Below are 22,969 nucleotides of genomic sequence, written 5' to 3' on the forward strand. Positions count from 1 at the left end.
CTAAACGTATCTGCCAGTTGGAGAAGAGTGGAGGATTTCTCACAGCAAGCCTTGTAGTCTACAAAGGCTGTGTACACTTAGGACGGCAGCGCACGCTGCACTACGATGCTGCGGCTGGCTAGTAAGAAGAAGCCATCAGGGCTACACAAATAGCAAAAGCTTTACTTGCACATTCCTGGTGGAGTGGAATTGCTCAGCAGTGCTTCCCCTCTGTCCTGTTGGTGTAACTGACACATACCACATGATCAAGGAGGTAGTGGTGACCACAGACGGAAACCTGCCCCATTACAACACAAAGCAGGTGCACCTTTCCAAGCAAGAGCACACGTATAGCCTGCACCATGTTCCTGGCCTGGCTCCTCAGAAGACGGACGGAGTTAGGGCTTTGCTGCAAGTCCAACTCAATATGAAGTGGAAACAGAGCACATCACATATATTTTCTTTATTGCTGGACTTTTTTTTTTTTTAGTAAGTAGGCATGATTCCTTAAAGGCTGAGGTTTTTAATAACAGTAAGGTTTTTCAGTTTGTTTTTTTTTTTTTTCCCTTTTTGCTGCGGAAAGAAAGATACCTTTGATCAAAGTTTTGCCTTAAATTACAGTATTTCTGTACAAAAATAGAAGTCCAAAATCAGCTTATTGTTAGCTGATATTCCCCGATTTATTTACAGGGTACTGTCAAGAACCTTCATCAAGCAACCAGGTAAAATAAGAGAACTCTGTATTAAAGCAGTTGCATTGTATAACTTTGCTTTCTTCAGTCAACTCTGAAGAGCTCTGACCTTTGGCAGTCAGTCCGAGTTGGAGAGTCCAGCCAGAATTATAAAAGAGTGATGTCTTTAAAAGAAAAATTTAATATTAAAAACTTAAGCTGACGTTATGGAGTACTGAACTGATAATTGTATTTCCATATTAGGGTAGTCTATAAATATTCTCAGCTACATCTCTCTTTATAATACAGCAGATACAGAATGCAGACTTCTGCTACTTATATGGTAATACATATTTGCAATAGTAAAAATCAATGTATGAAAATTCTGGAATTCACTTGTTAATAAAACTGCTTATAAAGTAACCATACAATTGTAACAACTATAACTCTGAACTATTAAAATGTACAGAAAGATTGTTTACACCATTGCACATACTTACTCCCTTTGCTTCAAAAGACTTGTGAAATACAGAATAAAATTAGTCAAATTTTACTGACAGCTCAAAGATGCACGCACAATGTGCATATCCATGGAAGCAAGGGGAAACAAAATGTTGGCGTCCATCAAGAAGGCTGCCTGCAGCTCTCCAAAAAAATATACCTTGCTCTTTTCCCCTCCCCCTTCGCACATGTATACAGGCCAGTAGATTAGTGCAGAATGGATGAATATAACTTTGTTTTCAGTGTTCTGGAAGGACAAAAATAATCCTCTTGATTTTTATCAGCAATTTTAGGTCAATACAAGTTGGGTTTAATATTGTTAAGGCACTTATTACTGCTTGTATTGCAGTGGATCAAGTCTTAAGGCATTTGTTACATCAACTGAAGATAATGCTGCTTTGGAAAGTTTTGAACGAGCCAGCAGTTCTAGTATGTGACTATTTCAGCCGATTTTCCCCTCCCTACCCTGTGGTCTTTCTAAAACAATGTTTGAAGATATTTTCCGTGGAAACTCTGGTTCTTTGTTAGCTTGTCAACAGATGTGATCAGTATCGTCAGGTCGTTTTGAGGCCAAGCAGCGACATGTTCTATTTAGAGCACAGTAGAACTGGTTTTGTTTTCACCTGGAGCTGCCCTGACTTCCATGACTACTCACTGATCGCGAGGTGCTGTAGCGTTTTTTCACGATCATACTGATGTAAGCTTTCATCAGCTTCGCAATGTCAACCACCTGCCAAAAGAGCATGAAGAGCGAAGTTCTTAGTAAGGTAACAACAGTATGTGATTGGATTTCTTTAGACGCTAACAATATAAAAGTATTGCGTTTTCAGCAAAACCCTCTTGCAGTTCAACAAATCAAAAATACTCAGCATTTCTATCCATCTCACTATCTCTTCTTTTATCTTTACAGGGATCTTGAATAAATCTCTAACATTTGCAGCAGTTACTAAATTCCTAAATAGCCTGGCTATCAGAACATGAAGAGCACAACAAGAGAATTCCTTCTTGCTCTTACCTCACTAGTTTCAAAGAGCAGTTCTCTCTCATCCACCACGATCTTGTAGGTGTTGGCAAGCGGTGCACCAAATGACAAGATATGTTCATACTGAAACACCTCCAGAGGCCTGCCTTCCCCACGTTTGTAGACAGAAACTGCATCAGCGCTGACGCCAAGCCACAACTCTTGTGGGAATCCCCCTTCTTTACACTAGAGGAAAAAAATGTAGATTAACAGTGGAGGGAACAGCGGGAGCCACACAGCACTTACTGTTGAGGTTCTTGCCTGTAACCTTTTTTTAAAAAGTGCATATTGATTGTCTCTCTTTGAACGCAGCCTTTTACACTTCTAAATTTGTTTGCAGCCCATCAGGCACGCATTCGGTCCCTCTGTATTTTATGATTAGCTAGTGGATTGAAATGGCAACAATCCTTTCTAACGGGAGTATGCTTTTAATATCTAACATCTTATTACATCAGCTGTCTGAGCATCATGATACCGTATTTATGGTTTCCCTACTCTGTAATGAAACCACCATGTCTACAGTATAGACTGTAGTTTGAGTGTTCAGGAGGTCATACTCACCTCTACATCAAAGAGTGTTGAGCCGTAGCCAGGCCATTCCTTAATCAAAGCCATATACTTTGCCATAGCCTGCTCCTGGTTCATCCTCTGGAGTTTTTTCCATTTGTCGATAATACTAGTCCTGGAGGCTGACATTTCCTCTTTGACCCACATGTCTAACATCTGATCCTCCTCAACCTTTTGTTTGCTGACAGAGCCGCTGCGAAAACTCCTCCGCAACGTTCCTTCAAGAAAACTGGCTCGTTTCTTCTCAGCCTTCTCTGCACCAGTAAATGTTTTGGTAGACTGGGTAATCCGAGACTTCAGCTTTTGCAAGGGATAGACTTCCTCCATGTCTGGGACGGTGGTATGCAGAGTGTAATCTCCCTGAAGGTACTGAAGACGCAAAGCTGCAAGGACCTGGAGGGTTTCTTCGGGAGCAGGATAGTGTCCTCTAATCACTGCTTCATGAGCCTATCAAGGGGGAAAAGGTAGCTTTTTATATACAAACCAGTCTTTGAAAGGACTAGGAGAGAAATATGAACTAGATTTACTGCCAGGCAAACCCAGGATCTGAAATAAACGATCCACTGAATAAATCAAATGCAGTAAATCTCTTGGCAAATTTGTTACACTGGGTGAGACAGGGTTTACCAGAAGAACTGCACGGCAATTGAGGAGGAACCTGCTAAATGGGAGTTGCTGTTACTAATACAGCTCTTAGTGAACTCACATAAATAACAGCAACTGAATTACTAAAAAGGAAAATAAAATGTGAAGGGGAGAAAATCAGGATCTAAACACCTGATTGGGAGGAAGCCATCTTCATTCAATGGCATTAGGAAGAAATGGGTATCTAGTTTTGCTTACTGCTATCAACAATCTGGATGTGAAATCTGATGTTTCCAGCCAAACAAGCAAAGCCCTGAGACAGCTTTGTAATACACCTCACTGAGGGAAAACGGTACATCTTCAGAGGATCCCAGGTAAAGTTAGTAAAACATTTATGTTGTAGGGGTGTGTAGTAGCATCAGGGATGAGACTGTGAACCAAGAAAACTCTTTCAAATCCTTGCTCTTTGCAAACCCATTCAAACCTTTGGAAATGTACAGCAGTTTGATTTTTTTTTTTTTTTCATAGGCCACTAGTACAGGAAACAAACACGCCTCATGTCTGGAGATGCAGGAACTGCAAGCAGCTTAGTAAATGTACAAAGATAATTCACACCTGAGTAAGAGCTACTTCATTTATGTGTACACTCAGGATGGAGACAAAATGTGCCTTTAAACATGCAAGATGGTTTACCTGAGATTGTACCCAAGCAGAAGAAAGAGCTGTCTTGTGGAAAAGCAAGGACAGTATTTTAACAAGAAAATACTAAAAGATTTTCTTCAGTGCCTTATGTATTAAAGGATTCAGACTTTAAAATAATGGGGGTTACAGAATTAAAACTGATGACAAAAGGCAACTTTCTTAATTGGCTGAAAACAGTTGGTGACTGACATCAAAAGGAGATAATTAGAAAAAAAAGAACAGAACTGATGTTAGAATACAATGTCACCTCTTTAAGAATTTGCTGCAATATTAATCATAGGGATTGAATGTGCCATGCTTTATAACTGAAATACTATTGGTCTTGGCAAGAAAAGACATAAAATATTTGGCTAAACACCAGTCAGCACAGAATGCTGCATGAAAACAATCTGCTTCAGCGAATGTGCTTGTTTTAGTTGTTCATATGGAAAATTACCTAAATCTGCCTCTTTAACCAATATCCTAATGTAAAATATCTGATGCAGAGCTCTCATGGATATTCTTCTTACTGCTTAAACTTCATTCCAAAGCCGAGGCATTAATCGTCTGACTCTTCTATATGTAAAAACAGACAGTCAGAACAGCAATGTTTCTAAGACCAGCGACAGCAATCTATTGCCCAGATCCTTCAGCTAGCAATAAGCAGTTCTAGATTGAGCTACAGTCATAGGCTCTGGAAGGAGACTTTTGGTATACTCATGAGGTAATATGGTGCCTTAAAACCTAAACTGTGAACAAGGAAGAAATACTCTATTACAGGGAAGGTGTTTCTGATCCCATCAGGTTTGCTTACCAACACAATGTCAGTGTCTTGGCATTGCAAATAGCCTCACACAGAACTCTTTATCTGTCTCTAGTGCCCACTTGAAAGCAGCTGCCCACTGGAAGAATTTTTAGCCATTTGCAATATAGTAGAAAAGGAGAAGGTCAATCAGCAATGAAAAATGCCATCAGTGAGAGTTTCTGAGTAACTACAGGACTTCATACGATAGAAATGCAACGGCTGATGCATTTAATTTTCATTATAAATAAATTTTGTTTATGTTTTGCAGTATGGCCTTATTCTGAGCTCATGACATTCATTAAGTGGATTTCTGCCCATCATAGCTGCCTTATGGTTACTGCTGAGACAGAACTGGTTTGTTTTACTATGGTGCCTATGAAATATCAATCACTTTTTGAAATGAGAAGAAGCTACTGTTTGATTAATTCTGTCCAGCTGCCAACAGGGGTCTCTAATAATTAATTTGTTTGCCAATGACACATTTCACTTTATTTCTTGCACTTCCTTAAGAAACTGGTTTCATAAGAGCAAAACTAAAAGCAAGTATTACTCTTTTCTATCCAGCTTAGATCCAGTTATCCAATTTTTTACCACTATACATAAAACAACGCACAAGTAATGCAGAAGAAAAGTTGTAACACTAGGTAAAACATATGTGCTTCACTTATGTCAGGGTAAGCCTATTTTTACCACTGAATTGCTTTCTTTGCATTTGATGCTTGAGTAATAGTGCATTTAAACAGAAGCATAATCAAAACACTCTCTGTGCTGCCTAGATCTCTTGCTTTTTTCTTCCTCTTACAAGTGCTTCAAAACAGAACCTTTATCCTTTACCTGCTCAAACATAAAGGCAAATTCCACACTATCTTTTGGAACGTTTTCCGTGTCCAGGAAGCAGTAGAGCTTGAAGTAGAACTTCCAGTGCATCTCCCCAGCTTCAGCAGTGGCAGCAAGTCTGCACGGGTGTGTGAAGAGAAGAGAGAGATCAGATCTGCGAAATCAAACTCCTTTCTAAATTGACACCAGAAGAATCTAAGCAAGGCATCAGCTGAATTTTGCTTTGTTACACCTGCTGTCAATCTGGTATTGTTGACAGGAGCTATTGTTTTCAGCAGTATACCTGACTGATGTCATTTGAAGATATATATATATTTATAGATAGATCCGTATGTGTGTGTTTAGAGCCTACAGCAAAATCAAGGACTTATAAAAGCTGACCCAGTCCTCGGACAACTGTTTCTAAGACAGTCTCTTAATAAACTTTTATTTGTGGCTCAGTCAGGTGTTGATAAAAGCAACATTATTAAGTCCTGCTATAAAATATAAATGCACAACACTTTAGACATTCCTCCTCCCACCCCCCCCCTTATTATGTGGATAAAGGAGGCTGATTGCCATGCATATAATATAAGGACAAACAGGTACTAAGGCTTGTATTACATTTTCTGACTACAGCACTACGGTTGGTTTAGATTTTACTGGTAAGAAAGGTATTATAAGCTGTACTGTGGCGACTTCCATGTGAAGTTAGGCAACGGGTAGTCAGAATGGCAATGACTGCCTGGAGTTCAGTTCTCCCAGTACTGAGGCAGCCACAATGCTAGCAATGGTGGAAAGATTTGTAGTAGTGCAAAAGAAAATGCGGAAATAATGATGAGAAATATTACTCTACTGGTGTCAAGACAGAGGAAAACCAAACACAAGTGAATAGATGGCTCATTAATTCCTTTAAGAAAAAAAATAAAGATACTTTTGTTCCAGGAAGTTCCACTATGTGTGTAATTCAGCTGCATCACCACAAACAAGCAAGAGAAAGTTCAGCATTATTGACATTGGAAATGTATTTAATTGCTACAGATTAGAGTGGTGAGAGAGAAGGAGAGGCGCACTCACTTTTCAAACTTTGCCAAGACATCAGCCACAATGGTTCTGCTTTCAATTGCTTTATCAGTAGTTCCATTGTATTCAAACAAAGCAAACATATTTCTGCTATCCTCCATGGCCAAGCCACGAATTAACTTTTCAACCACCTAATGAAAAACAGCACATGAAAAAAATATAGCATGGAAAAGCGGCACCACAGAGTAAGACAAATAATTAGAATAAAATTCAGAGCTAGGTTTTACATCAGGCTAAAAATGTTGCTAACATGTTCTCATCACCAGTATTAATTGTTTTTATACTGTATTTTTTATACCAAATAATGCTGATTCTTTCAGAATATGTATGTGCTATCACCTGGCCAGATATAGCCCTGTATTTCACCAACTCAGCAAGAGTCTTCCAGCTTTAGGAAGCAACTTGGCTATCATACACACCAATATCTACTGAAGCTATTCCATCAATGCCTCTACTGAATTGCTTAGTCTTTCCTGTAATTTTTCCTGTAAGAAGGAACTATAGTTAGGTAATCCTCTGCAAAATAAAGACAGTTTTTATAGCAGGGATTTCTGCAGAACATGCTGGATGTGTTGGAGGGACAGCTCTGGAAGCCTCCCCTCCCCTGAATGAGAGACCAGCAGGAGAAACACCCAGCACTTCTGAAGTTTGACGCTGCTGCTGCCTGTAACTGGCACGTAAAGGGACAGACTGAGGTTGTGCCAAAGCCCTTCTGTCACAACTTCTCACCTCTCCAGCTGTAGTGTGTGAGTTGATTGTAATCTTACAGGAGCCCCCACCATGGCAATAAACTGTGGATGTCATTTCCTGCCTGCCGATCAGAGCTTCTATTTCATCCCGGGACGGCACAAACTCTCTGCATTTGGTTTTCTTCAGAGATTCATAAGTAAAAAGTGCATATTTCTCCATTTCAGTTCCTGGAAACTGGTCACGAACCCTGTGAGACAAACATTACTACTTTAATCTGCCAGTCTGTAAAACAGAAAGTCTGCTTGTTTGAGAATGTTTTGTGAGGTTTTTTTTCCTGAAAGTACTTCTGTATCCGGTAAGCTACTTAATTGCCATGCTCAAAGATTTATCTTTATTGTCAAGGAAAGTGTTCTAACTTGTGATTTTACTGTGGGATAACATATGCTTTCATCATTTTGCTCTACAAACCTAAAGGAAAGAAAAAACTGAGCTACCTTTATAACATTAACTACAGGAATCTTGTAAAGACTCAGATTTGACAGCAAGATAACTATGAAAATTTTCTTGTAATCAGCTCCTCTTTTTGTCAGTAACAGTTGTTGAATGAAGACTAAACTGCCCTAAGGTCCTACAAAAAAAAGCAATGAAACATATTTGACTGCTCAGTTTTGTGGTAGTGTCACTTAGGACACTTGATTTTTATTCCTGATTTTCTTAAAGATTCTCTCTAGACCTTACTGTTCAGCAGTTAGTATATGAGTATTCACTAACAACTTCAATAAACTCCACTCTGTATTATTGAAAACTGTTAAATTTGGGTAGCTTTCAGTATAGAGTGTTTCTATAATATTTCCAGTGATAAAATATCAACTTCACAGAGCTACTAAGGTTTAATTTATGTGAAAAAGTACAGTGATGTGTGATCTACAAGGCATAAAAAGATTACTACAGGATTACAGAAATGCTGTAAGATGACTACACATCTATAGTATTGAACCAACCTCCAAATGTTCTATCAGCTGCAATTTTTTTAACTAAGACACCAGTTTAGGAGCTGAGTTAAACTGAGGAAGTGAATCAATGTTGGATTTTTTCATTTTAACAGTTATATAAAGTAATCGATGCTTTTTACTGCTTACTTTGGTTGAAAGGTGTATCTTCAATACAAACATTTTACAAACATTTATAAAATAACTAGATTTAGCAAAGTGATTGACAAAGTCCATGCTCTAGCACAAATACAGACATGACACTTAAATTACTGAAAACAGTTTACACTTGGTGGAGTAACTTTCCTAATGACGCACTGCATTCTTTTGCTGCATCACAGCATGAGGAACTCCATTCTGGTTAATGCTGAATTGTTAAAAATTATCTTCTTTTTTTTTTTAACAGTCATTACTATCTTTAAATTAGATTTTCAAACAGCCATTTTTACCTCAAATACATCTTTAAATACAAGAATATTCTTTTATGTGCATGATGCATACTTCATAAAACTAAGATAAGCAGGATGAAGAATTTTTATCAGGTTGATTTGGTCGGTTGAGAATGCGACCTGGCGGTATGGGCTGCAAATCACTTAAGCAACATTACACAGTTACAGAAAGCCCCTCGTTTGTCAACATGAATAAATTATGCATTAAGTTTAGTGGGATTTTGCTTGATTCTTCAAATGAGAATATTTCCACCTAGATCAATTCATACACTCTCTTCAGGCAACTTTTTTCAGATTCATTGTTTGGCATAACCAGTTCACTAAGTGAATGCATCTTCAAGTCTCACTTCAAGATGTTTAAACACCGCTACAAGCTGTGGGGAGGAAAACAGCGAGTGAAGAAACTTCTTTTCTTGCTCTAATAGTTCAAAGCTTCTCACCTTTTGAGATGGAACTTAAGATATTTGAGGATGCTGCGACTCGGCAGAAACGTGCAACTCATGCAGGCGAGTATTTGCCAACTGTACAAGTTGCCCACGCTCCCAGGGTTAGGCACTTTATTGGTCTGCTTGATGAGCTGACAGTAGAGCTCATCTCGAAGAGGTCGTAAATCATGTCCTGTTTGGAGGATACCTTGGATTATAGGGATGGGATCAGACATAGACTCCAGCTGCTGTAAAGAATTAAATATCTTGATGGCTTCATCCTGCAGAGTTGTGTAGCCTTTGTCTTTCAGCACTACAAAAGAAAAATCGGGAGAAAGGTGCTTAGACTGAGGCATGAAAGAGAAAGCACTCAGGCTTAGGAATTGTTTAATGCTATTCTGTGACCCTTATTATGCAGGATTATAGAATGGAACTTCTCCATTTCAAATGTATGATGCAAACTCATTTTACGAGTTGTTTTTCTATTGAGATTTGATCCAAATTTAATGAAATCCCGCTTTGCCATTTTCTGACAACATAACTTAAAATGTGTATCTTGGAACGAATCATAGAATTTCACAGAATCATATAATGGTTTGGGTTGGAAGCAACCTTGAAGATCATCTAGTTCCAACCCCCCTGCCATGGGCAGGGACACCTCCCAGGGTACTCAAAGTCCTATCCAACCTGGCCTTGCTTGATCTGGGTTTTTTTGATGGAGAATCTTCCTTCCAGAGCAATCCACACTGCTGAAGTGCCTATCATTTTTGCGCTGTCACAGGAAAGTGAAAATCTAATCAGATCATAAATGAAGTAAAGCATGCTTGTATTATGGAAAGTGACAAAGATACATGGCATCACTTTTGTCTACAGGAGTAGCATTTCAATTAAACCCATACGATACTACTAAACTAAATCACTGCCATGAAACTGCAACTTGCTTTTTGAGTGCTGGAAAAGAAGGTGATTGTTTTTTGTACTACAGGTTATTCAGCGTGGGCTAACAACTTTCACAATCTACTTAAAAGGACCATGCAATACTTGAGTTCAAGAGATGGAAGAGATTACTCTGATGTCTGAATCAGTTAGGCCCTACTAGCCATCAAAGCACAGAACAGTACAAACATATCTTATGTATATGAAGTTTCAAACATGACATTATATTAATACAGAAAATAACTAGACTCATCTGCAGGTCAGACAATAACTGAGCATCTGTCCATCTGCGGAGCTACATTTAGTATCGGAAGACTTTGGCAGGACTTCTGCCTCAGAGGGATCGAACCCTTCCTGTCCAGGGGAATGGAGCGCAACCATGCTGCGCTCCTTCATGGGACAACCAGCTCAAGTACTGTACTACTGCCACTGTACAGGAGGAGGGGGAAGAGAAGGGAAAGGTTTCTCCTAGGTTTTTCCTCTTCCTAGTCATTTGAGCATAAGGATAGTGCTTGAGTTGTCAGGAAGTCTTACCTGAAATACTTTAGCTTTTAATCAACTGTAACCTCCCACCCTCCTCTCAAGGCTGAAACTTCTGATCTGAGTCATATCTTGTTTAATACGCAGTTGCAAAATAAGATAAGCAAATCCATTTAAGGACACCAAATTCACAACCATCAATAGCTCTGAACCATTCACTCAAAACAGATTTCTAAGTTAGTGATTGAGCCAAGGATATTAAAAAACATGACTGCACCTGTTTCAGTAGATGAGCCATTACTTTTTAAAATCGTGTCCACTCAAGTGTTGTTTCCCATAAACAATGTTTCCCAACACAACTGATGAAACTTACACTTGTTAATTGGAAGTCCTAGCTACTGCAGCTCCCCCCATGGGGTAGGAAGCAACAATGGTTTCAGAAGAATACTATTCAAGGAGACTGAATCTGTTCAGTTTTGTCACTTATTTCAGTGCAAGGCTTTTCAAACTCAGTGGTCTCAGCTGTGTTGCCGAGGATAACAAACTTGTATTACAGCAGCAATAGCGACCTTCCCTGCTGTAACACCCGTGCAGGAGCACCACAAGCCCATGGCTCTACGCTAGACAAACTGCTATTCTCTACCTCCTGGAAAAGAACAGGGAAACTTGTCTATTTGTATTACAAACATACATTTTACCTACCATTACTTCCCTATAGCCCATTGACTAAAAACTCTCATCCTCTGGTTTAGTCTTTCGTAAGGAAAAGTGTTTCTATGATTGAAAAACTTACAGTTTAGATTGATGTCCCCGTATGGCAGTGGCAGTAATGGTGAGTGCAATGGATGATGAGTGTAACGGAGAATAGGGTTTCTCTTATAAATCTGTTCAACCACATCAGCATTCAGGCAGTTTTCCTGTCGGGGTAAGACAAAAAGCAGGATTTGGGGTCCAGCATTAACAATGATTCAATGCTTTGTACCTTTAGGTTGGCTGTAAAAAAATTAGTCATCAGAGTTACCAGCACTATTTGGTGCTAAATCCAATTGTGGGTACTGTGGCTCCCACGGCATTCTGTGGGCTATGAATGCTCACTATCTGCTAACCTCAGGCCTTGCATAAGCTTACTTTATCTGTGGAGTAAAAAACAAACCACAGCACAGCTGCAGGAGACAAAAAAAATGAAGTTTCATAAAATTTTTTGAAGTGTGTTTTCATTTTACAATCATTTATACTCCAGTATTTCATAACTGGAATTAAGAAATCTGTATTCAAATTTTATTTAAAAATATTTCTCCAGCATAACTAATTGGCCTTTTCAGTTAGAATCTACAGGAGCTACCATAACAAAATAGTCCAGAAAAACTGCTGCTGTAAGCCTGATGCACCCACTCTGATGTCTAAATACTCTTTGTTCTTAGGCAACATTTTACAGATATGGGACCACTGTCTTCTATCAATCCTCAACTTCCACATATGTCTGCTGCTCTGAAGAACAGCATTTATAGTCTTGGAATTCAGGACTTGGTAGGTTTTTTCATGAGAGAAGATGTGGCACCCTCTAAGGGAAAACATTCGTAGCCATTCTCCCCTCTATTTTCATTTGATCTCTTCTGAGAATCATCATCCTCTCTCCTGAAAGTACATTAGCAAAAATCTCCAGGATGACATTCTCTGGCTGTGCAGGCAATGTCTCCAACAGGACCATAAAGCAGTAAGTATTAATTGAATATGTTTCTCATCACGCAGAGACACGAGATGCTTAGCCAGTGCTATCACAGAACAAGAAATGAACCATAATGAAAAAAAAAAATCACACATGTGGACAGGTCTAGTCCATATCCTGGTGTGCTGCTCACCATGGACACAGCTCTGCCAACCTGTGAACCTGCACACTGCGCTCTCCTGCCTGGTATAGCAACGTCTGTCCAGTTACACAAACCAGTAAAAATTGTTCCTGTTTTCATGGAAAAAACTTATCCCTCTTGACCTCCAAGGTGCACTTCATACTTTGTTGTTTCACTGCTTAGATGGAAATTCCTTTATCAGGTCAGTGAATGCATTCAGGTTCCACAATTTCAGTCCATGTTACTGTGTGATTAAAACCCACATTTTCTGCTTTACTACCCTGTATGGCAAAGCCAACATAAAAAAGAGATTGATTTCAAATATTTAAGCAATTTTTCTTTCCCACCCCACGCCCTCCTGTTTGTGCCTACCTTAATATCCTGAATAAGTTGCTGAGTTGGTGTATCAATTGGCGCTTTTGTGTCAATCACATTCTGGATGGCACTTGACCAGCGGGTTGCTTCATTAAGCAATTTTGTGTAGAGACGGTAACAATGTTTGCGTCCATATACAGTTACGTTCCAATAACCTAGCACAACAGTAAAGATCATTAATCATAGAAGCTGTAGCTCTAAAAATACCCCAGCTTCTATTTGAAAACAGCTGTAGTCCCATCAGATCCCAGGTGCTGTATTCTGGATCACGCAGGCAGTTTTTCAGGAACTAAGAAGTCATATGATTAATTAAGTACCGTAATACACATACTATGGTATTAGAGGAGATTCTCTCCTTTAAAAAAGCCTTTGTCCAGTAATCTCAGAGTACAGTCACCATTATGTTATCCAGTAATCTTAGTAAAAGTGGCCATAAGACAACACTATGGAACACTGTTAGCTTCATGTGGGCCCTACTTCTCCAGCCCTGTCTGTAACAGGAAGATGTGAGACAGTCTTGCTTTGTATGCTAGTCCTTCATCATCTGCGGCACATGTACAAACAAGTATAAAGCATGAGCTACCTCTTCTGTAAAAAAGTCATTAATTTCACACCAATGAAGTGGCAACTATGACAGAAGAGCATTTCAGTTCAAATTCTCTTTCTGCATCATTGTATAGGCTTTTTATGAAGCAGATTCAATTAAAGAAAATCTATTTCATCTTTCACTAGCGAAAGCCTCTTTGAAGCGTCAGTGACCCCAATGAGATTATACAGGACTGACAGTAGTTGCTTCTCATTTGCAAACAGCCACTTCCGAGTTGAAAACCAGTTTTGAAAATGCACAGGGGAGCTGACTCAGGTGTAGGATGTAGGTTAGCACAAACTGGACTCTTACCCTAGGTCTCCCTATACTTGCTCCACCAATATTAGTCCTCATAGTTCCTCAGCGCATAAAATAACGTATGAGGAGAGAGCTACTCATATGTCTTTCCCCAGGTCTTTGATGTGTAAGCCTAAGTGTTCACACTAACTCAGCAGCAGTGTCAGTCTATGATAACTTGAATGTTGGTGAGAACAAATTTTACTCCTGTGTACATTATTACCTCTGTTTTTTTGTCCAGTAATTCCCTGTAAAATGCCTCAGTGACTTAGGAACCTGATTCATTTATCAAACTGGAACCGTAATAATCTATTTAAAATATTATGCACTGGTTGTTGCATTACCAGGTAGGCAGGGCAGAAGGCAACTGAAAGCATATTTGAACAAGAGCAAACAATTACCTGTCTCTTTGAAGATTTTTTCGTCAGGTGGGACCACTGAGCAGAGGCTGTTCAGGACCAGTGTACCCAATTTCAAAGCATTTTTCTCTGAACTCTTGTAGTAGTCTAAAGAATTGTGCGTCAAAACAAACCAACGCTTCTTTAGTTTTAGCGAAGACATCTTTGGGTTGTTTTTCACTTCCTTGTGTAGCCATCCTGGTAAAGACACAATTTGAATCACGCTATTTTCATTTTTATTTTTTTAAAAGAGTTGGACAAAATTAAGTTGCTAAAAGCTAATTGTATACTTTTAACAACAAAATATATTATGTGAATTGTTTAGCCCACATATTAAACAACTGAGTAAAATTCTCAAACAATGAAATAATGAAGATATTACATAAAATCTACATTAAAAAAATTCTACTTTGGTGTCTACCTAGAAAAAAATCTTTTGTCAACTTACAAAAATGCTTTTGTCATCATTACAGTGTTTTCTTAAATGGCACAGCAGGAGTATAATTTCAGCTGTTTTAATTTGTGAGTAAACTCCGGCATACAAAGATGAGACTCCTACTCTGCCATGCAATTCTAGCATATTATAGAGATTGTATTGTGGGAACAATCTCTTTGAAGCTTAATGGATGTTAATTACTTTGTTGCTGCCCCACTCAGTTCTTACCCCTCACAATGAATTCTTGTCCCTCCACTCTAGTGTCCCCCTTTGACCTTTGGAGCAGTGTTATCCAGTGATGCATCTCTTCAGGAGTGTCAGCATTACAGTGAAGAACACGATTAGCAGTGATGATCACAAATGAATTGGGTCTATGTAAATAAATGAAGATTGAAAAAGTCTTTACAATCAACATATGTTCTGTTTACCTCACTCACCATAACCATAAACACTGTCCATCATTTGCATTTTCTATGCAAATACTGTCCACCTCTGAAGCATTTATTGCAATACTACTAAATCTAAAAAAAAGTTAAGCATTTGAAAAGACTCAATTATATTGGATTCACGCAAAAATGCTAGGGCTCTGAATGGTGGGAAAGTTTACATTAAATTGCAACTTGTCCTATCTCAAAATAAATCTATGGTGAGAAAAACCTGCAATCTTTGATCAGTTTTGGATGTGAATCATAACTCTATTTCAGGGTCAGATCTATTTAGAGCGTCTGCTTCAGTAGTTACATTAGCTAAAACCAACTAAAATTTACAAAGGTCTATAGTGAAGCAGCATGTGAACACAGATCCTTTTATTTTTAATGCAGGGCAACCCAATTCACAGAGAGCACAATCTATTTTTAATGAGAGTCTGGCTTTTACCCAATCCTACACCAGGATTCACTGAAGCGTGAAGAGCTAGCCCAAGTGAACTGTGCTGATGGCTCTCTGGATGAGAGAGGCAGCAGGTTTTTCAGCCTACAAACACTTGCTTTAACCCTTTACCATTAATTTGTGCATCCTGGAACACACACAATTTTTAAGAACTGTATCAGATGTAGAAAATGGCGACGGTGCAGTCTGGGCCACGCCACGCACGAGGAGCTCACGGCCCTTCCTTTTACAGTTCTTGCAAGAAGGTAACTGGGCAGAACGTAGAACCAATCGAAAAATTGTTCATGGGGATGGAGAGGTTCACCCTAATATGACACTATTCTCCAAAAACAGCGTGTGCCATGTAAAAGCTGGATGGATAACAGGATAAAGTAAAAAGTAAGTAAAACTATTAGAAGGAAAAATTAGAAAACTGCGTGAAATGAGGTTACAGTAAAATCAAGTAACATGAGAAGTGTGTAAGTTATCTAAAAAGTTATCTAAGAGTTATCCACAGCTAGTGCTCACCAGTGCCACAGCAGGGAGTAAAGGAGTGATCAGAATCCAACCTTTCGGTCACACTTGCTGTGGTGATGAAGTGCTACGTTACTCAGGAAGAGTGGTGGATGAGGAAACAAGTGGGCATGTGAACTGAACAGAAGAATTTTGTTGACCGTGTTTTAAGATGTGTGAAGAGGAAGCAGCTTTAGATTGAGCTACATGAAGCACACTCTAGAAAGCTGGATGATGTGATATACAGGACAGAAGCTATAGATGAGCTGTAGCAAGAGAACTGAAAAAGGAGAGCCCTAAGGTATAAAGTAGATCAAGCTATCAAACAGAAGGTTATGATCAAGAGTAGCCAACCTTCCAGGCTCCCCTCTCCTCCTCCCCAGTTTAGGAAAACAACGGTAGCCCCATTCTTGGGATTCTTTCTGAATACAGATTCAAAGGGCTCTGCTCAGCTTCCCTCTTTTGAGCTTGCAATAGTGGGTTCATATGTTTCAAGATAAAAATAATCTATTGCCTGTATTAGTCAAATTCATTTCCTAATTGAAAAACCTGCCATCACTGATTTAGACTCAGAGAACTAAAAAAAAAAAAATTACAAGGAAAAAAAATCTGTGTGAAAAATGCTTACAAAAGAAATGCCTAACAAAATTTTGAAAGCTCTGGACATTTGTGTTGTGTTGTTTATGAAACCCTGGCTTATAATCACAGTTACATGTGGTATCAGTGTCTTGGCCGGCCAAGGACAAACCAGTAACTTAAACCCAGCTGTTTAACACACGTGCAATGAGGAGACTGAAGTCCTACAGTACAAATAATACCTCACAGCCAGTGACCTTATAACCAGAGTCATAGCCTGAACCCAGATTACTTTTCATCCCACAAAATACTGCTACTTGTTCCAGAACTAAGAATATCCTGATGGTTATTTTTTATGCTGCATTGTCTTCTTTGTTACAAGATACTTTTATTCTGGGAAATAATTCTCATCCCTGTAGAATACAACACTCTTGCATGAGAAGCTGAACAGAGAAATGTTAATTTTTCTGCCTACTGTATTGCTAAAGGGCTGAAAAGTAAACTGCTGCTTTTCAGGAGATTTACTTGTATAAATGAAAGAAATATTTGGTCTTCTACTTTTGGATCACTTTAGTAGCTGAACAGTTCATACATGAAGCAGTGTCAGGGAAGTTAATGAAGCCCCCACAAAAAACCACCGCCAATCTTATTACACGTTTTATCATGTGGTGTTTAGTACTATAAAAAGGGAGACAACAATGAATCACTTTAATGCATGGTTGGTCAGTAGAATATAGAGAGTAAAATATAAAGCATCCGATTTTGGCTAAAGAAAGGAGAAAAAGGAAGTCATCAGGCGTGGTTATGACTTACCTATCTGGATTGTCAGCAGCGCAGACGGAATCAATTAGTCCTACATCGAGTGTACCCTGTAAACAAATATCCAACCAGGAGAGGAGGAAGACATTTACTATTACATTACTCACAGTGCTCTTCTCAGAGACAGGTGAAAGGAGCAGCAGCTTTGATCAAGCAAAATGAACTGCAGATTTGGGCATCAGTTTCTCTTAACCGTTAAAACTGCTGAGGGCAAAACTAAGAGACTCAGATAAATAGATCCAATAAAAGAGTATCTCCAGTTAAGCTGGAGGCAACTCAAAAACTACTCTTATTTTTCTGTGCTTCCAAACTTACTTGAATTTTTCACCTAAAAGTGCCATCCCAATATAAATGGCATCCTCTCAGAACAAACTTCTGAAGCCATTAAGCAGAAGTTTTTATTTCCCTTTGCTTGTTATTAGGTTCCAAATTTATCCCATTCATTCCCAGTGTACGTTGTACAGAATGATAAATGCAAGACCAGAGAAATCTCAGATGTTCTACTCTTGGGTTTTTAATTTACTCGTTAACTGTATCTTTTCCAAACTTCAAACTTAAGCATACACTGTGGTGTGATAGGGAACTGGACCAGAAAAAAACACCCCCAAAACCAACACTGACTTTTCATCAAGATGAATGATGGGAGAGCGATCAGAAGTCAGACTCTCCTCTTGTATAGCTACAGGGTCAGGGACATGGAGCCTCTAGCCAGTGTCACAGCTACCACTGCATTTAAGGAAACCTAGGTTGTGACACTCAGAAGATGTGGCCACCACAGTGCCCCTGTTTTCTAAAAATATTTCTTCAGATTTGGACTTACCACAGCATTCTGTGGATTTGCCTGCTCATCATGCATCTCTCGGATCTCTTGCTCTGTGGAGGCATGGACTTGACTCAGTACACTAAACCACTGGCTGTGGAGAGAAAGGCAGCAATGTAAGTAAACCGTGGCTTCTGCAGAAGCCTTCTGTCACCTTTGTTCTGCAGGAATCTAGCAGGTTCTGCAGGTTTCTGAAATTGCTTAAGATTCCTTTTGTCAACATGCATGAAGCAGCAAAACTTTATGTCAGTTCAAGTAATATTGGGTAGAAGCAAAGCCCTCCAGATCTCCCATCCAAGCTCATGTCATACCCTTCTTCCGTGAAGACAAATACCTTGTACAAAAAGTGCCATCTCTGAAAAACTGACAGTAAGCACACTGAAGCATCTGAGTGCTTAGAGAGTGTTTGTAACACATTCCACACATTTCATCTGCAAAAAAATACATTACTAGCTACACACAAAGCTTTTAATGGGAAACCCAACCTTCAGATTATAAATTCTGCTGCACCAAGAGCGTGACCAGTAATAGTTTCTTACAGTTGTAGCTCTGCAAAGACCACCCAAGGCCATCACATCCTGTGTAGAAGCACAACTGAGAAGGGGAAAAAGAATAAAAACCCCAAGCAAATACCTCTATGTTTTTTGTTCCCTATGGAGCATTGGAAAATCCAGCTGCTGGAAGGACCAGTGAAGTTGAACCAGAGCCAATTTGTGCCACTACAGTGGCCTTGGATATATCCACAACAGGAAAACTGGCAAAGAGGTTTCCAATACTTAGGCCCCCAGTGTTGAGAAGCAATTGCAAAAGGATTTAATTCCAACCACACCTGCTTCTGGGAAATCTCTACCCTCCTGGCACTTGTATATGATAAAGCTCAACTGCTCTAAGCAATCCCACTGAAATCTGAGGGCAGAGCTTGGCCTGTTCAGCAGGTTCCCGAATGCCATTCTTTGAGATATGAATTTGCCATTCTAATGAAAATCACCTGGGGGCAAGTTTTCAAAGGGCTCAAAAGCCCAGCCTGTAAAACAGACTCCTCACCTTTCTGCGGAGACTTCTCCCCCAACCACCAGGTTGAGGAAACAAATGCAAAACTACTGGCTTTAAATATAAAGCTATCTTTTCTGCAATTTCTTGTAGTCACGAATTTATGCCTATGATGCTGAAGTGCTGTCTCCTTAACTCCAGTGTTCAGAAGCCAACTGCTCCCCATAATGCAGATATCTGGAAACCGAACTGCCAAAATAGCTTGAGAAAACCCATGTAGTCTGTCAAACAGTACCATTGCTGCCAGATCCTCAGTCCTTTCCTACAGCTTATGCTTTTATTAGAAACAATATAAGACATGAAGAAAAGAGAAGATTTAGAATGCCTAACAATAAAGCAGATGAGAACATACTTAGTTCTGACTCTTTTGCTAAGACTCAGAGATACCCAGAGAGAGGTTGTGCTTAACACTTACTTTGCTGGAAGTAAGACAAGGGTCAACCCTGAAAACCCCTCAAAATGAGGGAAGGACCGTTTAGAGAGAAGGAACCATCAGCTGAAGAAAACTAAACCTCATCTACCAAAAGATTCCCACAAATTAGATTCAGCTTTCCTTTTTGGGCTCAAGAATTGCAAATGTATTTAACTGTCAATCATCTATTTAAAAACAAAAAAAAGACCTCGTAGCACTGTATGCATATTTAGTAATAATTTACTATTGGATTTTAAAGAACAATTCAGAGTTTTCATTATTTCATGTAATCTTTGTGTAAACAATGAAAATTAATCAGGGCACTTTGCAAAAGACAAAGGCAGATTTTACTCTCCTTTTGCTTTCTTCCCTCTTGAGACCTCCCTTTGGTTTTCAGCTGAGTCCCAGAACCCAGTAATAGGGGAAAAAAGACAGACTAGAGGTTTTGAAAGGAATAAATCCTCAGCAATGGTTGCCCACTGAAGCATTACTTCTTTCCTCAAATACACTTCCACGATCAAAATAGTAATTCCTATCTTGCAGGGGGTGGAAGGTTTTCCTTGTTTTTTCCCTTTATTTGAACAAAAAGCAACCTCAGATCATGATTTAGCCCACATACAAAATATTTTTTTCAATAGCAGATCCAGAACCACCACAGTCCAGTAATTTTGTACTTCACTTTTAACAATGCCAAACATTAACAAGGCTTTGACTTAAGCCTATCTGCAAATCTTTACACATCTCCTTCATTAAAATCTTCTGTGATGACTAAGAAAAAAGAAACATGAAATACACCGGTAAAAAGAAATTTAATCTGGCTGGTGTGTTATGCGTACTATATATAACAATAGCGTATAGTGTCTCCTCTTCCATATTTAAGAAAGAAATGAAAGAGATGCATGACAACAGACAAGTCTTTATGCTGATAATTTCTTATTGGTCCCTAGGGCATGTACACAAGTCTAACAGGAGAGACTTTAGCTAAGCCTTCATTTTAAAATATACAGACATCACACAAGAATCTTAACAATAAGTGCTGGAAAGCTCATAGCTTATTTCAAGGGTAACTTTAAGGACGCCTGAAAAATAAAGAATGTTCCTGCATTGTAAGCATTGCTAAATTTGCACTCAGGGTCCTGTGATATAGGAAAGTGTTATACCTTTAAAAAGAATAGAACACGAAGCAACTTTCAAGGCTTCAGAGCAAAACTAGCTCAAGTGATGTTGACATAGGCATCCTGTATTCTGGCCTTGGGGCAGCAAGGCAGTGGGTAATAAGCTTTGATTACTAAGTTCACTTTATTTAAATACTTGATTTTTATGGGCAAGCATATTATTATCTTGCATGAACTGTAGCGTGAGGAATTTTTTTTTTTAAAAATATGCACTACATCTGATCTGACAAGCCAAGCTTGCTCCTCACCTACCAGCCTCCCCCTACAGTTTGATATGGATCCTGTTGCCAGAAAAGCAATACCCTTTTTAAATCAGCAGAAAGGGAAACACTCTGTTGCACGCTCCTTTTCTTCATAAACATGCTTTCACCCTAAATTCCACTGACCACGTGACAACTTTTATGTGAAAAAATTTTAGGCTCTGCTTAGGCAAACAGATCCCAATCCTAAAGAACAGTACTTTATTTCAGGCAGATTAGAGGGTCCTAAATATTGATTTAATCTATGCAGCCAAATACAGCAGGTAAGGAACAAGACAAGCATCAATCGCTGATGACTGCCTCTCTACAGACACACTGTATTTCAGAAAGTTGCTAGTAAGAAATGGGTAACAGCCAAATTCTAGGCAAATTTTCGTTGGCAGTCTGACTCTTCCCAGTAATGTTCTGCCACAAGATTTTCTTCTGAGCAGGCCTTTTGAAAACGTGTTAAATGCAACATGTTTAAAGCGACCTGAATATTTTGTCACAGCGGGCAAACAAACCAATGACAAGCACAGTCAGAATGACATAGAGGTTAAAAAGGAAAAAGAAAAAAAAGAAAAGGCAAAGGCTTGATGACTTTCATACCTTGCATCCTCAGGAGACTCTGCAATTAAGTGGTAGGTCCTATCACCCATTATTAGATCAATACCATTTTCTTTGCCTGTATTATCAACAATCTCTCTGAAAAGAAGAAAACATCAAGATTGAGCATTAGAGATTGTCAACATTTTGAAAATTCTTTCTTCTGAGAAACACACAAACTACTGACACTTAAAGTAACAGCAGTCAGTCTTAATCAGGTTCATTCGCAAGACTCACAATGTAATTTATCAGACAGTATTAATTCACCAAACTATAGTTGTGTTTTCTGCCTATATGGTACAAACATTCAAACTACTATGAATGTGACTACACCAAGTTGATTATTCCATTATTGTTTTAACAAGAACTAAAGTAAACGCATTATCAAACCTCAAGAGAGGCAAGGATAACTGACTTGAGAAATGGATATATGTCTGAACTGACTGCATACCTAAGTAATTTTTGGAGTGATAAAAAGAAAGCTCTTGAAGATTAAAAACAAAAAGCAAACAAAACCTGGATTAGTGATTCTGTGTGAGGGTGAGTCAGCATAAAGACAATTCCAAACATGACTTCCAGAAGAAGCTGAGCACTCATCTGCTGAAAAATTACACCTTTCTAATTTGTATTTTGGACATCTAAGTATCAATATATTAAACAATCACGAACCAAAAAGCACAAGATTTTTAAGGAGTAATTTAAGTACTACATCAGATTTTCCTGAAGCTTAAGAAATCAACTTGATTCCCTTTTTGCTGTTTTACTGTATTTGTTTGAAGATTATTATTTCCTTAACTAGCTATACTGCCTTATCAGCTATACTATTTTCATAAATCTCTATCCTATAAACAATATACGCAAGCTCTGCTTATCAGACTCATGAGGACAATTTATCTGCTATTAAATGAAAAAGCTGTGATTCAGTACTGTTTTCTTTAATTTGGTTTCCTTCCCTCCCAATAACAGTGTCCAACAGAATACCTCCCTGTTCTGCGTTTTAAGTGGATCAGCCTAAGATTTATTTGATTTGAACAGGGTCCCTAACATGCAATGGTGAAATATGTAAGTCGTACGATATGTTAGGAATGCACTCAGCGAATATTAAAGTTACCAGGAAAAGCTATTGCTTGTTTCTCATGATGTACAGTTCTTTAAATACAAGTACCCTTTCTTTTAGCTATTTTATACACATATAGTCCTTGATTGAACCCACAGTTCAAGTTCGGTTCAATAACCTTTACCTGACAATTTTAAGGGTACGTTCAGCAAAAAATT

At 38.8% G+C, this 22,969-nt stretch overlaps 1 protein-coding gene across 1 annotated transcript in view; it reads right to left on the minus strand.

The window, feature by feature from the left end:
- Positions 1 to 467: 467 nt before the first annotated feature.
- MYO10 (myosin X) overlaps positions 468 to 22,969 on the minus strand; it is a 171,984-nt gene continuing 149,482 nt past the window's right edge. Inside the window, exons 28-41 of the mRNA XM_074146918.1 lie at positions 21,698 to 21,793; positions 18,213 to 18,306; positions 17,387 to 17,442; positions 14,846 to 14,988; positions 14,185 to 14,379; positions 12,898 to 13,055; positions 11,472 to 11,595; positions 9,278 to 9,575; positions 7,439 to 7,646; positions 6,704 to 6,840; positions 5,645 to 5,765; positions 2,734 to 3,186; positions 2,167 to 2,358; positions 468 to 1,881 (exon numbers count right to left, since the gene is read on the minus strand). Of these exons, the coding sequence (XP_074003019.1) occupies positions 1,771 to 1,881; positions 2,167 to 2,358; positions 2,734 to 3,186; positions 5,645 to 5,765; positions 6,704 to 6,840; positions 7,439 to 7,646; positions 9,278 to 9,575; positions 11,472 to 11,595; positions 12,898 to 13,055; positions 14,185 to 14,379; positions 14,846 to 14,988; positions 17,387 to 17,442; positions 18,213 to 18,306; positions 21,698 to 21,793 (2,386 nt within the window). The 3' untranslated portion in view covers positions 468 to 1,770. The remainder of the gene's footprint in view (positions 1,882 to 2,166; positions 2,359 to 2,733; positions 3,187 to 5,644; positions 5,766 to 6,703; positions 6,841 to 7,438; positions 7,647 to 9,277; positions 9,576 to 11,471; positions 11,596 to 12,897; positions 13,056 to 14,184; positions 14,380 to 14,845; positions 14,989 to 17,386; positions 17,443 to 18,212; positions 18,307 to 21,697; positions 21,794 to 22,969) is intronic.

Source organism: Numenius arquata, chromosome 4, assembly GCF_964106895.1.
Source record: "Numenius arquata chromosome 4, bNumArq3.hap1.1, whole genome shotgun sequence".
Lineage (NCBI taxonomy): Eukaryota > Metazoa > Chordata > Aves > Charadriiformes > Scolopacidae > Numenius > Numenius arquata.